Here is a 22,363-nt window from a genome sequence, read left to right on the forward strand (position 1 = left end):
TCATGCTTTTTTTCCGGGAGCTTGGGTGTTCCAGATTTGTAGAATCCAAAAAAATCGGTGCAGCCACCTAGAAAAAAATGAACGCGATTCTATTGGGTGGGCGATTTTTTTTAGTTTACTGTAATTGGTTGGATAAGTTTGCAGGGATTCCCACCCGACTCGCGCTTTAAAACAGCCTTTGTCAAACGCTTTCAGCACTGTAAACAAGAAGCCGACAGCAAGCAAACTTGGGAGTAAGTCTGGATAGCGACCATACCGTCCCAACTCTGGAAATATAGAACTGAAGTGCAATGGACTTGAGCACGGGAATGCAGAAGGTGAGTTTAAATGACAACATGCCCTCTGCGCAGAACGTCTGTCTACAGGTAGCCCGCGTGACTTTCCCTTCTCGAAAACGCACAATATGCACAATTTACTGAGAATGGCAAGAGCGAAAACAACTGAACCTGTTAACTGCACATGGAAATGGACTACTATGTCGTTGTGTGAAATGAAAGCATAAACCGGGAACTTCATAAGTAGCCTACATGGGCTAGACAACTTTTTGTACTTTGAAATGATTTTGCACACCGAGATTGCAATAATAACCACAATCTTTTCTTTTTTTTTTTTAACGAAAAACACATAGCCAGAAACACGTGTTATGATGTAATTAAAGTAACATCGGATTGCTAATGTAACTTCCACTGGGATAAATCAGTCAGTGGTTTATCAATTAGCCAGCTAGTTTACAAAATATGTTCGAAACAAATGTAAACAAGATAAATATTTAATGGATAATGGATAATGGATAATACAACTTAAAACAACTGGAAGTACATATGTTACCTTTTTCAGTGGGGAAGCTGCGTGCAGTGCAAAATGCATGCAATTTACGGAATGTGGTTTTCTCTTTCTTTAACATCGGTACTTTTAAATGACTTCAGAAAACAAACGGCATTAAGAGAAACCCCATCAATCACAGTACTCAACTGCACTTTCCAAATAGGCTGCCTGACATAAAAAAGCATATATTACATCGAGAGCTATATAGTGTTTCTAATACAGAAAGTTATATAACCCAAGTACAGTCCACCTGTAATAAAGAAAAGATTTCAGATGCCAAAGGTTTGAAAATGTTTCAGATGCCAATAGCTGTGAATTTTGTATGTGAGTTTACCTCCCGGTTGCTGTTGAGAGATTACCTGTGTCCAGGACAAAGTCTGCATGGAAGCAGTGGAAAACATGCATCACCTTATCTGAAATAGCCTGGCCATCTCTAGAGGCTTTATCGTGAATTCACACATTGTTGCACTGCAAGGGGATCCCGGCCAAGAATGTGCTCCCAGTGTGGCGGGGTCTTTGCTGCGGCTCCAGCACAGTTATTCTTCCTGCCGCACCGCCGACTCTAACTTGGCAGGCCCATTAAAATACTTTCCTACATTTCAGCTACACTCCCCGCTTTTTTAAACTTTCTGCAATAGAACGAAAAAAGAGGGCAGAATTCACAAAAGACTTCACTGTGCCCAAAGATCAGCTTCTACTGATATTCATAATTGACATATTGTATAAGTGAGCGAAATGCTGATATTTCATAGCCCCAGAAAAATGTTTTAGATGAGCTGCCTGTTTCAGTCAGTAGGATGTTTGTATTATGAGGACTGTCTTTGTGGTATTATTGGCATCTGACACTGGTGGGCTAAACTGGCTGTGTTTTTTTTTTTTTTTTTTTTCAAACCAAAAATTTCTGGGCATTTTGTCCTTGTTGAACAATGACCTTTTGAATTAGAATGGAACTCTTTACAAATACATATTGGGAAGAATGTAACAATATGAGTTGTGTCAAATGATCAAACACTGAACTTGCCATTGTTTGTGATGATCTCAACCTCCAACAAAACTTTCCAAGGAGCTACGAAACTGCACACACAGTCCTTGAAGCCACTTTAAGGAAAGTGACCCTTAACCTGCCAGTGTTCAAACAGACATCTTCAGCTCGGAACCTCAAAGGCACATGGCTCCTTGATTTCCCATCCATCTGTGCACCTAATTACATAATTGAGCTTGTTATATTAATGAGGCTGTTCAACTCTTTGCCCAGGGTCTTACTTTGATACTGATTTTAAAGATCCCTGACTTCCTCTCCCTCTTCCTCTATGTTAAACTTGATCTCTCTTATTTTTGAAATCAGTGTTGTCCCTACTGTATGTCCCTGGATGGCAATGTTGTTTTATTTTGTATTTTTAGATTTATTTGTCGTCTATTTAGACAGGAAATTCCCAATGAGACAGAAATCTCATTTGCAAGGTGGACTGACACAAAACACAGTTACACATGGTTACAAAGGACAAGGTAACATGGTACATACACAGAGGACAATAATAAAAAATAAAAAGGCAGTAAATATTAAAACAGGAGCAGAGTTCAATTACTACATCATGAATCATATTTAAAATCAGAAAATCGAAAAACATTGTCCTATCTAAGATTCTTGTGTAAGTTTACCAACAGTTGTGTGCAGCGTACATCTCTTGTGGTTTTGCCATGCATTCCTCTTTTGTCACATAGAGACGACATGTCTCTGTCCTGGAAAAAGACTCGTAATACACTCATTAGTTAGCTTTTTCTCACTAATTAATCATTCCTGCGTGGCATATGGTCATAGCCTGCATTCATCAAAAATACTTGCTGTATTTGCATTCTTCCTGCTCTCTAATCTTCTCCTGTTCATGCCTCAGTTCATGCCTCTAATTTCATTTGTCCTCACATCTTTCTAATAACTCGTGATGTTTCTGTGATTTTTTAAAATAACTTTTGATTTAATTGTTCATTGGCCTGGTTTTAACCTGAACTGTGGTGCACTGCTTGCGTGTTAACTTGATTTATATACATATTGATTTATATTGAGTTTTTGTGTGTAACTTTTTCATTTTGTTCAAGACTCATTTTCTCATACATTGTGAGTATACTTACATACTTTTTCTAAGCAATTAACAATCAAGGAATATTGTTTTTTTATTGCATCGACAGACATCTTCTAATGGAAAATAGAGCTAACCATTTGACCTGTATGGTTAGATAGAGCCTTATTCTCTTGTCTGAACAAAATGCGCAGTCAGATTTTCTCACTTCAACTCATTAGCACATGACAGGCATCAAATGCGCAGTTCAGTGGCAGCTGTGTGGCTATCACTCTCTCATCACATAGCTGTACCTCAAGGGGTTGAAGGCACAGGCCAGTAGCACTGGTGTGATGTCCCGGTGGCTCGACCTGTTGTTTGAAGCGGATTACAAAGGGATTTACCTCCATGGCTGCGCCTTGTTGTGTTTTGATAGTCAGCTGTTTACAGCGTTATTTTTCACCCCTTACTTTTCACCACCGGGATTTAAAAGTCATGCCCTCTCAAGCGTCGCTGGGGCGCAGTGCCATTGGCTCAGTGCTGTCCCTTCCTTCCTGCTGTGAGAAGCCTATGAGCAGGGACGGTCATAGTTCCTGAAGAGGTTAGGCCCTTCTCATTGTTACAACTGAGCTTAAACCTAATTTTGTGTGAGCACATGTCAAAATTTGTTGATATCCAATACTGAGGGACTCCCTATGAGTCCACATTACACTCACAAAAAAATGACGTCAGTCGCTCCTGTTTTTGTGGTGTGCTTGAATTGTACTTGGGTTTGTTGTGAACATTCCCATACAGCACTCTCAGGCTGAAATGCATAGATAGTGTGGCTCAATTGTCTCTGATCCAGAGGTTCTGTGTTCCTGGCACATCACTGCCTCCACTCGACGCAACGCCTGAAGGAAGCGGCACTCTTTAACATTGGCCACCAGGAGATTTAGCAGAATAGTAGGAGGGGGATTCCCTTTCCATGTGTCTGCTGCTAGCTCTCACTCTTCACTGGGAAAAGCTCCTCCAAGTCCTGTCAAATGAAAACTTCTGGCTTGAGTCCCACATCAAAATAAACAGCTTAAAGGCTCCCATTTGTAATCGTGTGCCACGCCACTGCGCTCATTCATAAGTTTATTGTTTAGACTGAAGGAATAGCATTAAGAAACAGAGCACTTAGGACCTTGGCCTGTGAAAAATGGTTGGGTATCCACGCCACACACGACGGGTTATACGTCACTGTGAGTTATTATTCAAACACCTGGAGTGTGTGTGTGTGTGTTGGGGTGTGTCTGCTTGGAAGTTGGTATTCTGTGATGCAGGAGAAATATGTGATGGCACTCTTCTGAAGTGTTGCCAAAATGAGCAATTGGAACAAATGCCGGCAAAACGCAGTGACATCATCGCTGACATAGGAGAGTCCTCTGCCATCACATCTGGGAATAAGCAGCCACTGTGGTCTATGGACTCGTACGCTTGTGTGTCTGAGCGTGTGTCACCGTGTGTGTCAGCGTTTAAGTTTCTGTGGATCGGTCTGCAAGTGTGTCTGTGTCTATGGGCCCCTGGTGTCTGAGTGAGCGTGCGTGAACCGGTGTGTCTGCGTGCTCGTGTGTGACTGGCCGGATCCCTGAGTGCTGGGACCTCTGAGCTGTGTGTGCGTGAGTCTCAGACCCATGTCCCCTGACTGGAAGCGTCGTCTTTTCCTCCTGTCTTTTTTCTCCAGATGTCGGTGGGGCAGCCGCCAGCGGGAAGGGGCGCGGCATGTCTGACATGTAAAGGGATCTGCTCTGGATTCCAGCCACATTCCTGGAGGTAATTTATTCTCTCCGCTTAAAAAAGTAAAGCAATAAGTCCACTCTCTCCTCGTCTTCCTCCCCTTCCCCTGATGTTTGTGGAATGTTTCGCTCCATTTGCTGCAGCCACTACCAGCTATTGTTACTGTTTTTGTAAGCAAGCTAGTGTTTTTACTATCTTGAAAAAAGATTAGGCTAATGATAAGGTATGTTGATACACATATATAGATATATAGATATGAAAAGTTAAGTTTGGACTTTACTTTCAAGTAATGTGACATATATCTATTCTTCCATTTTGGGATTTTTTTGTGCAATGGCTAGATAATTATTCCAAGATGAAGGAAACTCATAACTCTGTGATCCACCCACTTATCAGAATGTACACACTCAACACAGATAACAAGGTATCAGAGGCACAAGTAGAAAAGGTCATCAACACAAGGCTTACGATTTATGAAATGCGGGGCAACGTTTTGACACTGTATGCCCAAAGTCTTGTAAGTATCCATGTTTGGCATTCTGATTTCACAACAATATAACATATGTTTTAGCCACTGTCATATAACAGTGGATAAAACACTGGTAGTGGTTCATCATGGGGAACACCACTTTACATGACTAATTACTCAAACACTCTGATGTCTGGAGCCTGATAAAGCTCTAACAGTTTCTTTCCCAGCCAGGGCCAGTTTGCCCTTACTTGAGAGTTTATTTTATGGAAGCCTTAGAGTATCGTGTATCCATTATGTTGGAAAAGAATGTTCCATGGAAAAACGAATGTTGAAAATTTTGAGACAGTTGTCCATATGTGGATGCTGATGTTTAGTTGATAAAGAATTGAAAAATGACTGAGGTTCACTCCCCACAGATATTTCGTCCTTGATTGTGGGAAACTCCTCCTGAGGCAAGGCTACCGAAAAAAAGAATGGAGGACTTAAAAGGAATTTATTAGCATTTGGAGTCTCTTGTAGTCCCAAGCGTGCTTATTGTATTCCACTAAAATGGAGCAATTGAGATCAAAATAATTTTTTCCTCATTTGAATTTATAAAAATCCTCAATGGCTCAAGGCTGTTACTGCATAATAATACCTACATCCGCTACCTTGTTTTGCAAGAAAAAGTGGTGTCCCAGCTTAACATTCAGATGCCTCTGGATGTAATACCTCACCTATTTACAGTTAGTAAAGGGCAACAGTGACTTTTTTTGAAACATGGGTGCATGTCTGAACCGGGAAAAATGCAGGGCCACAGGTGTTCTTTTGTCTTAGTCATGTTTTATGGCTCCTGACTGGGCCTCATCAGGCTGGTCCCACATTGATTGTAGCGTGAGAATGCGTGTCGGGGCTTGGCATGTGATGCTGGCGCACTCTCTCGTGACTGCCCTTCTCTTCCTTGCGTGTGTAATGTGGCTCATGCCAGCAGGTGACTGTCCTCCTCCCTGCCCGCAGGGGACGTGTGTCCTTTACACCCAGATGCCACGGCTGGCCAGCTGTGGCTCTGAGGCCCTGTTTGTGTGTCTGACAGAAAGGCCTTTAATCAGGGAGTCAGGACATGCTGTGCTTTTGAGGGCATATTGTTTCACTGTACTTTTAATGATGATTCATTGCTGTGAATTTGAGCTGTTTAAACTGAAACTGTTGCCGCACATCTGAATATAAGCGCTTTGTTTATATGATATACTATTTATTTTTTCCATGTGTATTTGTGTGTGGATATATATATACATATGTATGTATGTATATGTATTTGTGCTGTTGTTCACGGTCTCTGCCTCTGATCTTGTGTCTACAATAACATCTGATTGCGGTGCTGTGATCCACCAGAAAGGCCTGCGTTGTGTGCCGGTGCAGCCAGGAGGAGCATGCCCCGAGCTCAGACAGCGAGGACGACCGCAAGATGGGCCGTCTGCTGGCCGACTCGCGCTACGCCCACTTGACCGCCAAGGTGAAGGGTGGCGATGGGCTGCGCGTCTACAAACGGAACCGCATGATCATCACCAACCCTGTGGTCTCCCGCAAGGACCCCACATTCAACACCATCACCTACGACTGGGCCCCACCCGGCCTCACCCAGAAACTGGTAAGGGCTTGGATAGCCATGACGGGGGTGTAGATGTCAGACAGAACGAGGGAGAGGGAGGGAAAGAAAGAGGAGAAGGGAGTAGTTGAATATGACACATTTATAGATGTTTATACGAGGAGTCACAATTGTTGGTATGAAAGTGGACAGTTCTTAAATTAGAGAGTAGAGGTTTGGACTCTTAGCGGGAGAACTGAACCGTGGAAGCAGGCCCAGGCTGTGAGGTGCGAATGGGGAACGTACCCGCGGCTCTAAGTGAGGAATAATGTTGACCTTTGTTGTATCACAAGGCTGGCTGTCCCTGTTCCTATGTTCCTATTCTTGCACTGAGCTCTAATCCAGATGGATCGGGCCCTTTGTCAGCAGGCCCCACCCCCTTTTCCCCCTCGCCCTCGTGGCACTGTCTGCTGGGACAGAGGTCTGCAAATAAACCTCTGGCTGTGCAGGCCTGCCGGTCTCTGCCAGGGAGTGTGCCCGTTATGTGTCAGAGGGGGAGCCGGGAGCTGTCTCCCTCTCAAGGGAATGATAGAATTTATACACACTTGAATGGAAGTTTTTCTCTACTTCTCAAATCTGCATCTGTGCAAGCCTTTGCTTTCTGCCAGAGATCCTGTCCTTACACACTCAGAGGCAGCCTGGCCTCAGCATGCATTCAGTATGTCTGTCAGAGTGTTTGATGTCAGTAAACCACAATACATACCTTCACCCCCTGTCCTATTCCACAGAGAAGGGGTTACAGGCTGCAGTGATTTAGTGTCGCTCATGAGCCTGCTTGCTCTGAGGACCTATGAGCTGCTATATAGCTGCGTTTCTTATGCTAGCCTGTAAATATTTGCGGCTTTGTCATAAGAAGGCCTCAGCGCTTTCTGGTGCCATGCAGAGCGGTATGTGGTGCAGGATGTGGCCTATGGGGTTTCAGCGCTCAGGCCAAACCCATCAGAGTGCATGCAGGAGAAGCTAGTGATATACTGGGTTTCACAGTGGTGGGCTCACCCCAAAATCGCTGCCTGTCCCCGATGTGCTTACAAGAAAAACATGCCATTCCGTTTCACCGTCCAAGAACCTCCATGAATGCGCTGTTGTTTATTCATTGTGGCTGATTGCTCGTCATTACTTGTTTGATTATGTATTGATCATTAGGCCTCTAAAGCTGCAGACCACACTGCTTATACTAGTGTGGCTAACATGTCCAAGGCACAAAGTACGCCTTTGTTTCTTAAGCACTGAGCAATGCAGAGAAAAAACAAAGGCAGAACTGGTCGAGTGCCAATTCATCATGTTGCTTCATTCATCCATAGGTGTAAATACTCATCCATAGGGAAAATACTGGATCTTCTATGTCCTGGGCCTTTTTTCATTGTTGTGTGTAAAGCTCCCTTTTGCCTGCCGTATGCCTAAGCTCTATGTCTAACTATAGCTTCTGTGTTGAGAAGAGGCTTAAAGCCTTGTGTTGCATGTTTTTGCATGTATTTGGGGGCTGGATTTTTGAGGGGTCCGGGGCTCTCTTCATCTTAGTTGTGCTGACAGAAGGCTGGAATTAGAGAGTAGCTGTTCCCCTGCTCTCTCGCTGCTCTCAGCCCAAGAGAGGTCTGGAACGGGCTCTGGAACCTTGTCTTGCCAAGAAGTCTATTTTTTATTTGTCATATAATGGCTGTTAAATGACTCTTAAAGTTTGTATTAAAGCAGTGGTGTTGAACACAATCATAAAGTGAGTTTAACAATGAGGCAGTGTTGCAGCTTGTAGTGCAGGGGTAACTCAATGCTGGCATTTCTGGAAAGGGGCTCTGTTGGGTCTACAGCATGAATGGGTGGCCTGTGCATTTTTTTAGGCATATGTCTTAACCATGCACATTTGTGTTTCTGTATTCACTTGTGAAATTGTAAAATATACTTCAGGTCAGGGAGGGGAAATGATAGCCCTGCCTTGGTAACTAAACACAGTCCCAAAAGCCAGCCACTGCCACTTCTGTTGATCAACATGTAAGCCTACAATACATTTGCTAATCAAGGCTAATCCAATACTACAGACTTCAGGACAAGTCACCACAGAAATAATATTTTCCGTCTTTTCTACCACTGTTGCGGTGTTCTGATCATTTTTTTGCTGGAAGATTGCTGTCAGTGACATGTTAATGGGACGTTTTTTGGTAAAGTGAAAATTACAAGTCACAGAGCAATGCCCTGAAGACTGGTTTGTAATAGTCCAGAACAAACAGTACTTGGGTGACAGTTCTGGGCTTTCCTGCGGTAGTTTAGTAGATGTTTTCCTCTGCGGCTGTTTGTCTGCAGCTATTCCCCTCAGACTGGTGCTTTTGACTGAAGTGATTTGGAGCACCTCAGTGTCAGAACTGCTTTTTCCCTCAGATGCCAGTCAAGAGTTGTGCCTAGAGTACACTTTTAAGAATGCCTTCATGCAATGTGAACGAACTCTTCTGTCTTTCCTTCACACACGCACACACACACACACACACACACAAACACACACACACACGCTCCGTCCCCATCTGTGAGGGTGACAATTAGAGGCACCACTGGAAACCACTAGGACAATGGTATTGGGAGAGATGATTTGCAGTGGGGGCAAGTTTATTTTATTTGTGTGTGTGTGTTTGTGATCCAGGCCATTCTGTACATGGAGCTGTTGCCAGAGGAGAAACGCCCGGTGACTGGCACTGAGGGAGCACTGTACCGGCGCAGGCAGCTGATGAGACAGCTTCCTGTGTATGATCAGGACCCCGCCCAGTGTCACAGGCTGTCCGAGGCTGAGGCCAAAGCCATGGCCCTTTTCGTGAAGAGCTACAAGGAGGAGGCGTTGGGTGTGGGCGAAGTGGCGCTGCCTGGGGAAGCACGGGCATCCAAAGATGACACGGCAAAGCAGAAGGATGGGAAGGGCTCCCAGGACCGCCAGGACTCCAGCCCCACGGCCAATGGAACTCTGGGAGACTGTGGGAAGAAGAGCGAATATGTGAGTTACTATTCACACACACACACACACACACACACACACACACACACGTATTCACAACTGCGCTCACACACATACCCGCATATACACAAACACACTCTCACACACAGACATGCATGCTGATGTGCAAAAACACACACACTCACACATGAACACATTCACACACATGTACATACACAAACACACAGGCATACACAAACAGCACACACACATGCATATACAAACACCCTCACACACACATGCACACACACAAACATACACACACACACATATGCATTCACAGCCACACGCACACATACATGCATAACTGTGCACACATATGCACATACATATTATTTCTAACATTTTACACTGCAGCCATCCAAGTCATCTTTGAAAGGTATCAATGAGAGTATATGGTATTAATTCTGAAGCCGTGTGCAACAGTCCTGTAATAACTTTACAGATCTTCTTTTTTAACTCTGTATCCAAATATTACAGTTCTTCTTTTTATGGTGAATTTGATGAGTAGTTTTGTATTGTCAGCGTGGCAGTCAATCTCAGACAGTCTTGAGACTGGTGTGTTCTGTGCTGAAATTCTGAAAAAAAAAAAAACAGTCCAGGTTTTCTCTGTTCCTTTCACAGTAATTACAGTGCTGTGAGACTCCTTACATAGATCAATGAGGATCGAGGCTAACCAAGAAAAGAAATACTGGACCTCAAGGGCATGTTGGTTTTGAACTCAGACTTGGAAACTCACAAAAGGCTTGTTTTGAAAGGAAGAAGCAGCACTGGAGAGCCCTGTTGGATTTCAGAGTGGGGGGGAGTGCAAAATGGGCCTCTCCTGCTTCAGATGTGTGGGCAAACCTCAGCTGGCCCGACGCGATCTCAGACATTTCTGAAATAAAGAAGTGAACCTCAACGTTGACCTCCAAACCACTAATTATGCACCACTGCTTATCAAGCTCGAAGCAAACCATCTGCAGACTGCTCTCAATTTGTTTGAAGCTGAAAGGGGGGATGGTTTAACGATGAAAAAAGCTTTGTGATTCCATTTTAAAAAGGAAGCTGAACGGTTGGATTCCTCTTTACTTTACTTCAAGACAAATGGGATCCTACTAATGATCGTGGCAGTAAAAACAAACTGCCCTAGTTGAACTTCACAGGCCTGCTGGTAGTTAAAACAGACACAGGAAAAATGGTGATCTGGAAATTTCTATCTGCCTTTCTTAAGAATCGCCTTTGCTCAAATGTACCAAGCCTCTGTGAATTGCATGTGCTAAAATCCTGTGTGCAAATGGTGTCAGATGCCGTTGCCAGGGTGAGTCCTATAACACAAAAGGAATGAATTGACTGGAGTGTCTTTACATACTTGTAAGTGCCTGAAGGACAGTGATAAAAATGAGATTTACGAGGCTGAATGAGAACGGCTCGTCAGTTGCTTTGCGGGAACATGTTTATTGCCCTGTAAAATATCAACAGAGGAGCAGGGTCACAAATGGCTAGGCAGGTCTGTCGACTGCTTCCATCAGTCCTCGGGGGGAAGGACCTCAGATGTATCCCCCACTGTTAGATGTCTGCACCACTGGGGAACATTAGTAGTGTATCTGTCTCGAGCAGGCTCCCTCTTCATTCATAAAACCGTAGTTCTTCAACAGTGCAGCCTCAGGCAGAGACGGGTACTCTGATTCTCTGCAGAGCCCTGCTCAGGCTCTGGTCAGACATAAAAAATAAACAACGACAGTAAGATCCACCTCAAGCAGTCCTTGCCAGGAATTGTGTTTGGGGAAACTAAAAAAAAAAGGGGGGGGGGGGGGGTGCAAAGCCCCGGCTGTCTGTGATCCCGCCAGCATGCCGCTCCCCTGTTTCCTGCTTTCGACGGGCGAGGCGTTCACAGCGGGTGTTTGTGTTGGAGGCCCGAGCAGCAGGGCTCGGCTGTAAGATGGCCCTTCTTATTTCCTCCTCAGGTGGAACACAGAGCAGATTGTATTTAGTAGGCCAGTCCTATTTACGCTTTTAGGGAAAAGAAGAAAAGCGTAGAGCTTGCAGCCCACCATCTCCGCAGTCTTGTTTTGTTTTATTTCTGAATGTCTGTGCTTGGAATTCGTGCTTTCAGGTTCCAGATTAATGAGCCAGATCAAAAAGTCAAAGAATTTCAGCAAACAAAGAGGCTCGTCCCTGTGCTTTTGTTTTTAAATTCTTTCCCTTTCGCCCGCGCCTACCCCCTGTTTTCGTAGATTAGTATACATGCACGTTCAGTTCTGTATAGAAAGGGGGGGATAGGAACATAATTAAAGCCTGAAGAACATCTGCATTTCATTGCTTTTATCATGACGGGAATGCACAGTTCAGGGCCTGTGTGTTGTTTCCGCGATGATGTGGGTTTAATTACTTCTCATGAGAGACAAACGATGATCCATAAGAGCTGCAGTCAAGGCTCAGCGCTGGCTGTTTGTACGTAACTGAAGAAGGGAGAGCTGCACCTACATGTCTGCAGCAGAGGAACCATCTGTAAGCAGGACTCGTTCTCCTCTTTTGTTGGACTGTGACTATAAGGTTGAGCTGGAGAAATGAATTCTGCTTCTGTCTGTCTGTCTGTCTGTCCATGTGCCCCCAGCACTGTGACCACTGCCAGGAGCTAGCAGCCAGCGACAGCCCAGTGGTATATGCTGAGAGGGCAGGGTACGAGAGGCTGTGGCACCCAACCTGCTTTGTGTGCGCGGAGTGCGGGGAGGCGCTGGTGGACCTGGTCTACTTCTGGAAGAACGGGGCCCTGTTGTGCGGCCGGCACTACTGCCAAAGTTTGAGACCTCGCTGTGCTGGCTGTGATGAGGTAAGTGGGAAAGATGCACAGGGTGATGCTCATAAAAAGAGCAAAGAAAAAGAGTACATAAAAAGAGTAAGCCTGTCATGTGTCATTTCAGTCACCACTACAAGAGGTCATGTTTAAGACCAGCTTTAGTTTTTCAGGGATAGGAAGACTTGTTTTACCCCTCTTTCTATTACAATGCTGGAACCTGCAGGCACCGAAAAAGAACTAGGTGGCCACTGATGGAACTAAAGCTGGTTGACCCACTTCAGCATGATTGCTTTTGCATTGTGATACCCGCAACCTGAGCTGGTAGCACATTATGTTACACTGAATGCCAGCTGCAGTTTTCCATACTTCCTCTCTCCGCCTCCAGTTTTTTTTTTTGTTGTAATCAGCAACAGTACTCTTTTCTCCCTTCCATCTTTGCATCCTTGGTTTTTTGTTGTCTCTCACTGATGCTGACTCCACCCATACCTGACTTCTAAGTAGGACGGCACCGCTAATACTAGCAGGCAGAGCTAACACTGGTCAGCAGCACAAGAAAGATCATGGAAAACCACCCAGATTCTGAACTAAGCAATCCAGCGTTGTTCCAGCTCTGCGCTGAAAACGGGCTTTTTCGTCTGGATGGGATTTAAGTGTCAGTTTTATCTTAAATGATGAGGTTTGAATAAATACTGTATGATGAATGATAGTAATATCTGCAGGATTTAAAAAAAAATCCAATAAATATAAGTTAACTTTGCATAGTTCACATATTTTTGTTTATGGTTACTGTCAAAAGTAAGCTTGATTTAGCTGATAGTTATACACTTTGATGAGAGGGAAAACATTGCCCTGGTGATTAACTAGTTTCCATGTGGTGCTTGTGGAACAGCACCCCCTTCTTAACACAACAGGAAGATAATATCTGTTGCACATCAGTCTTTTGGGGAGAAAAAAGTTTTTCATTTGAAGCTGTCATAGTCCACAATTTTGTGACATTTTTTCTTAATAGTCAGCTCAAGCCATGTTCTTCATCTTCTCCGCTGAATTTACAGTTCCAGCCATACCACTGCAGTTATATTGTAGCAATGCTAGTTCAAAACAAGGCATCTCTTCTGCAGAATGTAGTTCTCATGTCATTTTTTTTCCCTCCCTCTTGCAGCTGATCTTTTCGGAGGACTACCAACAGGGGGCAGATGGCTTGGCTTGGCATAAGGAGCACTTCTGTTGCTGGCAGTGTGGCCAGTCCCTTAGTGCCCAGTGTTCTTGTCACAGTCACCCCAGGCCAGTCTAAATCCCCATGTTATCTGCATGCGAGCCCACATTGTAGGCACTTATAACCCCACTTTGGGCTTGCTAGCAGAGAGAGGGTGGGGCAGCAAAAAGAAAGTAGAGTAGTCCATAACTGAGCATCAGCAGTGGTGAGTGCAGAGATGGCCTGTAATAATATACTAACATCAAGGCTGAGTCTTTCCAGTCCTGAATAAGGAGTTCCAAATTAGTTATGTGTTCTAATATATACAAAAACACACTCCCTTTATAAGGATCAGATTTGTTTAAAGTGATTTGATTCTAAAAACATCCTTTATTCTTCTGTGAGGAGCATTTTATATAGGGTTTATTTAGGTTTTCTCTTGGCAGAGATTATATTAGGCGGCACTGTACTCGGATGTTGCAAGATAAATATACAGTGCTCAGTGTGCCATGATATGATGTAATGCACTAACTAGCTTGTGTTGGAGGCATATGAGAGAGGATTTGATTTGTTGGGAGGGCCCTTTTATATGATCCAGAAAGACATGGTTTATGAACCTGTGGTTCTGAGATCTGAATCGCATTGACTTCTCTTGTACATACAGTGACTCAGTGATAAACAATGTGTTGTCCCTACCCTATTGAATGATGCACATTCACACTGTTGGTTAAAGCCCCTTTGTGCGATTCCAGAGGGGATGTGCTGGGGCCAAACCCAGCACACAGCAAATAGATACTTTACAGTCAGCCAAGAGGGGAGGAGGAGGAAAAAAACACTTAGCAGTAATGTGTAAAGACAGATGTTTTGACCTAGAAAAGCTGTATGTAATAAAAGCATTCTTCCTCTTTCCCATTTAAATAATTTGTTTCTGACCGTGTTGAAACTGACAGGACTGGCAAGCTTGGGGGTTTGTTGCTGAGAGGGCAACTTGAAATTCTGAAATGAGGCCGATGCAGGTCCGTACTGTGCTTTTAGTGGAAGCGTGATTGTAAATATTTGATAATGCTGTGAGGAGGAGCGGTCTCTGAGAGGCCTCTGAAAGCACAGCCCTATATTATGAGGAGTTACCATGGTCTGAGCTTTCAGAGTGTGGGAGATTGATGGCTTCACACTAAACCCTGGATCATTTAGTGTCGGGCCCCCGTTGCCATCAGTTAGAGGAGGAAAAATGCTTACAAAGCTTGCCCTGTATTTATGGAGCAAAAAAAAGATGACGTGTATCCTTGCATTAATGTGCAAGCCGCTTTTAATTTAAAGGAAATTCTAAGAACACACTGCCCATTCACAAGCACTTCTATTGTGAAAGCAGTAAGGCTGTATAATACTGGTATATTGTTGATATTTATGAAACAGTATAGATATCCAAACATGATGATGAGAAAACAAACCCGGAGGTACTAAGGACAGAACTGTTTGGAGTGTGTTTAGAGGTGACTTAAAACGCAGGATACTGTCTCAAACCTTTCATACCTATAACTTTCCAAAAAGTGAGACATTCTAAACTCACTAAACTGGAATTAGTTGGTGGTCAGGAATCTCCATGCTTCATGCATAAGCTTATTTATGAATCATAAAATTGAAATTTAGTGGGCTTGTTCTTCATTTATGTAAAAGTTACTAGGATTGTTATTGCAAGGCAAGATTTTGGGGTTGCATTTTAGTTGTAAAACAGTGACTTTGAAAATGTAATATGACTATGGGTGTGCTTTTGCTTTCAGATAAGATCTAATGAATATTTTTGTCTTTATCCTTTAAAAGCTCTTTTTTCATTGATGTTTAGTGACATGGCTTATTTGCAATACCTGAAAAATGAAGCCAGGTTAATGCATTGTGTTGTTTGTTTTAAAACAGTTTGATTGTGTGATCTAGGTATTCATGTTGACAATGACAACTCTGTTGATCATGGAGGGTTTTCCCATTTAACTACATGATTTACTTTATTAAATAACTTCATAACTTTAATATTTCTATTTTCAGTGTTTGTCCTGACTTATATATTTCCATATTTATATATTTTTCTTCAGAAATGTAATGTGCCTCATTTTATTAAATAAAACATCAAAAATCAGTTGACCTCATAATTTGCAATTACAGATACAGTGTTATAGATTGCCACAGATAAGTCAAATGTCTTTGGTTAACAATAAAATTTCATGTATTCATTTGTCGTGTGTGCAGGGTCTTCATTTCCTTGAAGGTTTGATATAATTTCAGCAAACGGCACAAGCATTTGTTGCTTTTGTGTGATTTAATGTTATGGGCTGTCTACAGTCTGAAGATGAAGTCTCTAAGACATGACCCGCTCGATGTTAGCGCTGCTCCCCCAGTCTGTTAATGTATTCCTAAGTGCCCATTAGTTCTGTTCATTGTCACTGGGGGTTGGTTTGGGACTGGGGAGGAAACTGAAACCATAGCAAATCATGACCTCATCCAGACATTCTGCCACTCCTCCAGCTCGATGACATCAGCACAGCCCTGGAGTTCAGGAGGCTACGCCCCAGGCTACGTGGGCCTGCCAAGTCATTTCCTGACTGTTAATTGTTTATAAAGAGGTAAACAGATGAGCAAAGCAGACAATCTTTCAGGTTTTGTTCTCACCTACCTGCCTGGGCAAGTTCAGAGCCTGGATTCTAGATGCCTTGTGGGTGTGCAGTACCACCTGTTCCAAGGCCTAAGTGGGATGGCCCATTGAAGGCCACACTGCACCAGTGCGCTGCCATGGAGAGATATCCTCACAGACGCCTCTTACACCTGACGTCACCCTTGGCAGGCGGTCAGAAGACGTGTTTTCTCAGTCCAGAGAGAGAGGGAGGTGTTGTTTGAGATGCCCTGGCGGGTTTGAACAAAGCGGCCTCGTTAAATCTCTTCTCCAACAGCAAACGTAACCATGTACTGTATGATGAGGCTGGATATAAGACACACATGCACAAAATGAATCTGAGTGACGTAACCTCAAAACGCTATGAATTCAGTCAAAGCTGAAATATCGTTAATTAGATATTGAAGAAAGGTGTGTAGAGAAGTAGTAATGATCCTTAATGGTGGACAGATTAATCATTTCCAGAGCAGAGTGCAAAGAGCATCTGCTCATCTCATAGGCTTGTTGTGCAATCCCCAGCAGTGGTCTGCTCCCTCTACATCACACAGACCTCTGGGCTCCAAGCTGGGTTCCATCATGCGGACAATGGGCCTACAGAGTAAGAGCTGAAATAGGATGCACGTGTTAAGAGGTGGTTTGGTTTTTTTCATGAAAGACTAAGATCATAAAAATACTGCATTATAACTTTATGGCTTTATGGTTTCCACTTTATTTCCTTGAAAGCTTGTCTGTTGCGCTCCCTCAGACAACCCTCCCACTGCAGAGGCAACTGCTGAAGAGTTATTAGAATTATCTGCAAAATATTTCATATAATGGGAGTAGAATTTGTAAAAAAAAAAAAAAAAAGCTTGGCTGCAAAAGAATAAAGCTTGCATATTTGGTTGATAGCTGCAAGACATGGGACACTGTAGGGCTACCAATTTTGATCAGTTACTTTCCTGTAATACTGAGAGAACGTACATTTGACACTGGCAGATATGTTTCTCAAAAGTAGTTGGTGCTTTAGGTTGGCATCACCAAGCATATTTGGGGCCCAAGTGGGCCACTGTTATATCCTTGTACAATGATTTACTTAAATTGCTTCAGTAAATATTGGTATTCAGCTGCAGAGATGGGCCAGAGAAACTAAAACTGTTGGCTTATGTAAGTATAAGGGCGTCTGTTATGCAAACAGATGAAGCAATCTGGCAGTGCAATTTGGGAAAAGCAGAATGCTGAAAGACTTAACGCAAAAAAAAACAAACTTGCCATCTCTCCCCATGACCTCTTGGACCAGTTCCCTGGTTTAGCCCAACTGGAATAAATCCACTGCACGGGTCTTGTTTGTCTTTGGGTCTGAACGTTATTCGTGAATGGGTGGATTGATGTTGCATGGGGAGCTTATCAGAGAGAGCGGCACCAGGCCTGTATAACAGTGGGAGTGTGGGACAGGTCCTAGATAGGGCCTCAGAACAGCCTGGACATGGTTTGATTTATGAAGTCCCTTCTAATAAAAACTCCTTGGATACACAGCCAACCAACATCTCAGGAAGGTGAAGCACCCCCAGCTTGAGACCTTTGATTGACTTTGAAACAAACGTCTCTTGTTGGAATTGACTTTAATAGTACCACACAGTGTTTGATTGGCCATTTACATCAGTCTGTACTCACCGGTCAGTTTTCATGAGATTTTGATAAACCGTATGTATTATTTAGGTGCTTTTCCAAAGTACTGGAAAAGAAAGAAAAAAAATCTGAACAATGAAAATACACTGCGTACATACAGAACCCATGGTCTCTGGCCCCATAATAAAGTAATACAAGCTGTGTACCAGTAAAATATGCCCTGAGGGATAATCAGTAGGATGATCTTGGAAACTCAGCGAAGAACCATCTGTCTCTTGCTCTTGTTCCCCTGTACTTAAATGCAGACAGATATAGGAGCTCATTTGATGTCTGGTGTGTTTGAAAACTGCACAGTAGGTGCAGTGTAAAGCACATCCACTGTACCAACATGTGAGCTGGCTCATGTGGAAACTTGCCTGTTGTTTCACTAGGGTTTCTCATACAATACCAGGTTACACTCTTCAGCAAAGGCTGTCAAGATCTTGGCAATTAACCACTCCACACCCATGTCTGTTTTAACAATCTGGAACCGTGCGGGCACTAAAGCCATTGTGAGAGACGGAAAAGAATGCACGAAACTATGGATCAACGGAATATTACTCCTGTGTTTTATTTATACAGAGCAGAGCTTGTGTTTTTGCACATACACGCTAGTCATATTTGGGATTTTGGAAAGCGTGGCAGGATTAATTCCCTGAAAACCTTATATGCCCCTGGACATGAGTTTTGCACAGATGCCTCCTTTCATCTACGTCCACACATTGCTCCCAACACCAACATTATCAAAGCATCCAGATGATCCACAGCGTGAGAACAGAAAAAAAGAGGCAGCCTGATTCCTATGTTCAAATAATTCCTGTCAAAAGCTTGTGTGTGTGTGCGTGTGAGTGTGCGTGTTCATTGCTGGCTGGACACTGGACTGTTTTTACTACCCATGCTTCCAGCAGGGCATAAACATGCAGGAATTTCAGCTGATTTCACAGTGCTTGGATGCTGGCCACTGGCAGGCAGCGAGATACTTCAGGCTCCAAACTTGCACGCTTCGACAACGCTCTTCTATTTGAGGTAAGGGGCGAACGGCTAAGAATAACTGTTTTATGTTTACATGGGCCCAGCAAATATTCCAGCTATTTCACATATTACATTTTCATTTGATTACAGCATATGTAATTACTGGAAGTCTGAGGGAAAAAAATGATAAATGAAAGTAAGACTGAAAGAGGTTATTTTTGGGAAAACTGGCGTAGTGCAGAAACAATTCATCATTCCGTTCATATGATCACTTGACTTTGCAGTTAGGGATACGGTTACATCCTTCAGTTCTACTGCTGTTGAACACACAAATTACATCACGTACAGTCATGTGACCTGTTGCAGGCTGTCACCGTTTGAGAAAGCCACACGCCCACTTTGAGCTGGTCAGGTGAAGCCAAGAGGAGACCAGTCTGGTGTGCATTCAGCCAAAGGCAACACCCTGGAGGACAGGCCGTCTTTGTTCCAAACGGCAGCTGAAATACTTAAGGGTATGGATTCCAGACATGATTGTGAGCCCAGCTGGGGGATGGGTGTAAATGTTTGGTACAGGGGTGACTGAGAGGCAGGTGGGGGTGAAAACAACTTCCATGTCACACGTCTCTGACAGGGTACACTTTCAACAGGTCCACTCTGAAGAAGCAAGGAGCACCCGGGACACCCTCAGCATTTTAGTACACAGAACATGTTACATTACATTACATTATGTGTATTTATCACTCTCATCCAGAGCGACTTACATATGTTACAATTTTTATGTGTTATTTACTGAAGCAATTGTTGGGTAGGTGCCTTGCCCAAGGGTACAGCAGCCGTGCCCCAGCGGGTAATTGAACCAGCAACCTTGTGGTTACAAGCCCTGCTCCTTACCACAATGCTACACTGCCACCCCAGGGAACATTTCAAACACTCCTTGAAATTAAACATATTGTATAAGCTTGAGGAATTCCAGTGTTGCAGCTAACTGCAACTTTCTAAATTACATATGAATAAAAAGATTCAACTAGTTATGTTAAATGATTTTTGCTTGATTATTTTGTAGCTTGGTTTAGTTAATCTGCAAGATTGAGAACACATTGATAGTGAGTGATTGCCTAATTTGCTGTGAAATGTCAACCAGTGTTCACTTAAACTCTTTCATTTATTCATTAAGAGAAACTTCTGTGAGGTAATTCTTATTCCATGATTCATAATGAAATTCAAAATTTTCAAACTGTACAACATTACGCTTCCATTTTCAACTATTTTGAAGGTGCAGATGGAGCACATGAAACCAGGGTTTATCTACAGTTCTTATCATTGCTGTGAAGCAAGCAATGCACCATATTTAGTAATAATTACAATCCAGATTATGAACAGATATCCAGTTTTAGATTTATAGGCAAGATAGTCTCCAATTGCCAAAATATGTGTGCTGTGAGTGTAGTCACTTTCTTTGTAGTTAACCTCATAAATCCTGAAGGCAAAATGTGTGTGTGTGATTATTTTTGTAACTGCTTAGCCTTCATACCCCATGATAACTATTATTAATTATTCATAACATTTTTATCAGTATTGTCAAATAAAATATTTTTCAGTGTTTAAAATATTATTATTATATATTAGATAAGGAGATAAAAGTAAACATTTGGAAGGGATTTGTTTATTCGTATCTTGCAGAGGAATGCAAGACGGACTATCCACTTGTCACACTTGTAACAAACTTTATCATTCTAAAGCAAAAGTATGCAAGTTATTACTGCAAATTCCTGCAATGTTTTCCCATTGAAAATAGAATCTGAGTACTGCACTTTATAAACCTGGATGGTAACTCATAAGGGAGTGAGTAGACCTTGTATGATGTTATTTTTTGTCATAACATTTGACATTTGTATGTCAGCAGCTCAAGTTATGGCATTGATTAAATTAAAAACAAACCATAAAATAAGAAAGGAGAAAACACAGGAAACCCCTCACCAGGTTGTTTGTTTCTTCTTGTACAGTATCGCTGAGCAACAAACAAATTCCAAAGATCAATATTAGAAAAGATGTTAATCTTAAGTGTATAGTGTAATCCCTCACTATCATTCATTATGGAACTAAAATTATATTAGCTAACCCAAGTCCTCAAATTCAGCCCTTGTCAGTTTATGAATTCCATTTCAGGAATCATATTGTGAAAGCTTACATTAGTCCTGATCATCTGGTAAGTACAAGTGCCTTCAAAATGTGGCTTTGAAGCCTTCGAGTAGCAAAACTGAATAACAACGAGAGGGGCAGTCCATCAGCCTGCCTTTCCCTGCACTTTCAGACAGGAACAAAAGGTCCAAGTCTGCAGGTGCCCTTTTGTACAAGTTATTGAGTCTGGCTGTCAGAAATGTCTGCATCTTTTGATGTTACCAGCGACAGAAGTATGCAGTGATTTTCAGAGAGACTGATGACGCCACCCCAAAAAATGTAGATTAAATGAAACTGGTCTGACTCCATTCCACTGGTTTGAACTCCAAGGCTTTTGCACATAAATCACAAAAGACAGGTATTCTCCCCTGGGAGCAGTGAGGATGGTAGTCAAGCAAACCCAGAGCGATGGACTTTTTTGGATGCAAAAGTTCATCATTTACATACCGGTGTAACAACATTTCACTCGGGATAGCCCTGATGCAGTACTCTTGCATCCAAAGAATTTAGCAGAGTTTTTGAGAAGATGATGCATGAATGTGTGGCATCCTGATGGCTGGGGTAATTTGAAATTAATGGGGGAATTTTCCTTGATACATATAAAAAATGTATGGGTGGAAACATCAAAATTATCACTGCCTGAACTGTGTCCTGTACCTCTGTGTGGGTTTTGGTTTCCAGATGTTGGACAGTAAAAACGAAATGTATACTGAAAAGCTATGTTTGTTAAAGTTTATGAAAATACTGCCCGTGTCCACAAAAATTTGAATTACTAATTGACATACAATTATAATGTCATATAATATTATTACTGTTGCTGTTCATTATAGAACCAACGTTACATGGATATGCCAGTTTGCGGTATGATTTTTTGTACTGTATGCAATGTTTTTCCTAAGTTCATAATTGACAACAGTGCAATACAGCAAATTTTTTGAATAAAAAATTCCATCCCCAAATGTTTCAGCCACAGATGTACAACTTAGCCATACATGCTGGGCTTTGTAAACCAGACCTAGTAAAGCTAAGACTCTTGGATTCTGAGTCCTAGGAGTGGATTTTCAGCTCTTGGGCTACAGTCAAGGACAAGGCCTGCTCCCAGAATGAATAAGACAATGTCTGTGAGGCGCCCCTCAGATTTTCCACTGCTTGGGTTATTTTGTCATCCACATTTGTTGTTCATTTTTGTGTTTCAACAAAATAGTGGTGAAATGGAGGAATGCTAGAGTACAAAG

General features: G+C 42.7%; 1 protein-coding gene across 2 annotated transcripts; it reads left to right on the plus strand.

Annotated features, from left to right (window-relative positions):
* Positions 1–216: 216 nt before the first annotated feature.
* On the plus strand, positions 217–15,831 carry lmcd1 (LIM and cysteine-rich domains 1). 2 transcript variants are annotated; one of them, XM_036531254.1, is made up of 6 exons: positions 217–317; positions 4,588–4,676; positions 6,484–6,739; positions 9,360–9,704; positions 12,301–12,516; positions 13,643–15,831. In XM_036531254.1, the coding sequence occupies exons 1-6, from the start codon at positions 291–293 to the stop codon at positions 13,772–13,774; spliced, it is 1,065 nt and encodes a 354-aa protein (XP_036387147.1). In that variant the 5' UTR covers positions 217–290; the 3' UTR covers positions 13,775–15,831. The 2 variants fall into 2 exon arrangements, with proteins under 2 accessions (XP_036387147.1, XP_036387148.1); XM_036531255.1 differs by lacking the exons at positions 12,301–12,516; positions 13,643–15,831 and adding an exon at positions 10,329–10,846.
* Positions 15,832–22,363: the final 6,532 nt, after the last annotated feature.

The sequence above is a fragment of the Megalops cyprinoides genome, chromosome 6 (genome assembly GCF_013368585.1).
Source record: "Megalops cyprinoides isolate fMegCyp1 chromosome 6, fMegCyp1.pri, whole genome shotgun sequence".
Taxonomy (NCBI): domain Eukaryota; kingdom Metazoa; phylum Chordata; class Actinopteri; order Elopiformes; family Megalopidae; genus Megalops; species Megalops cyprinoides.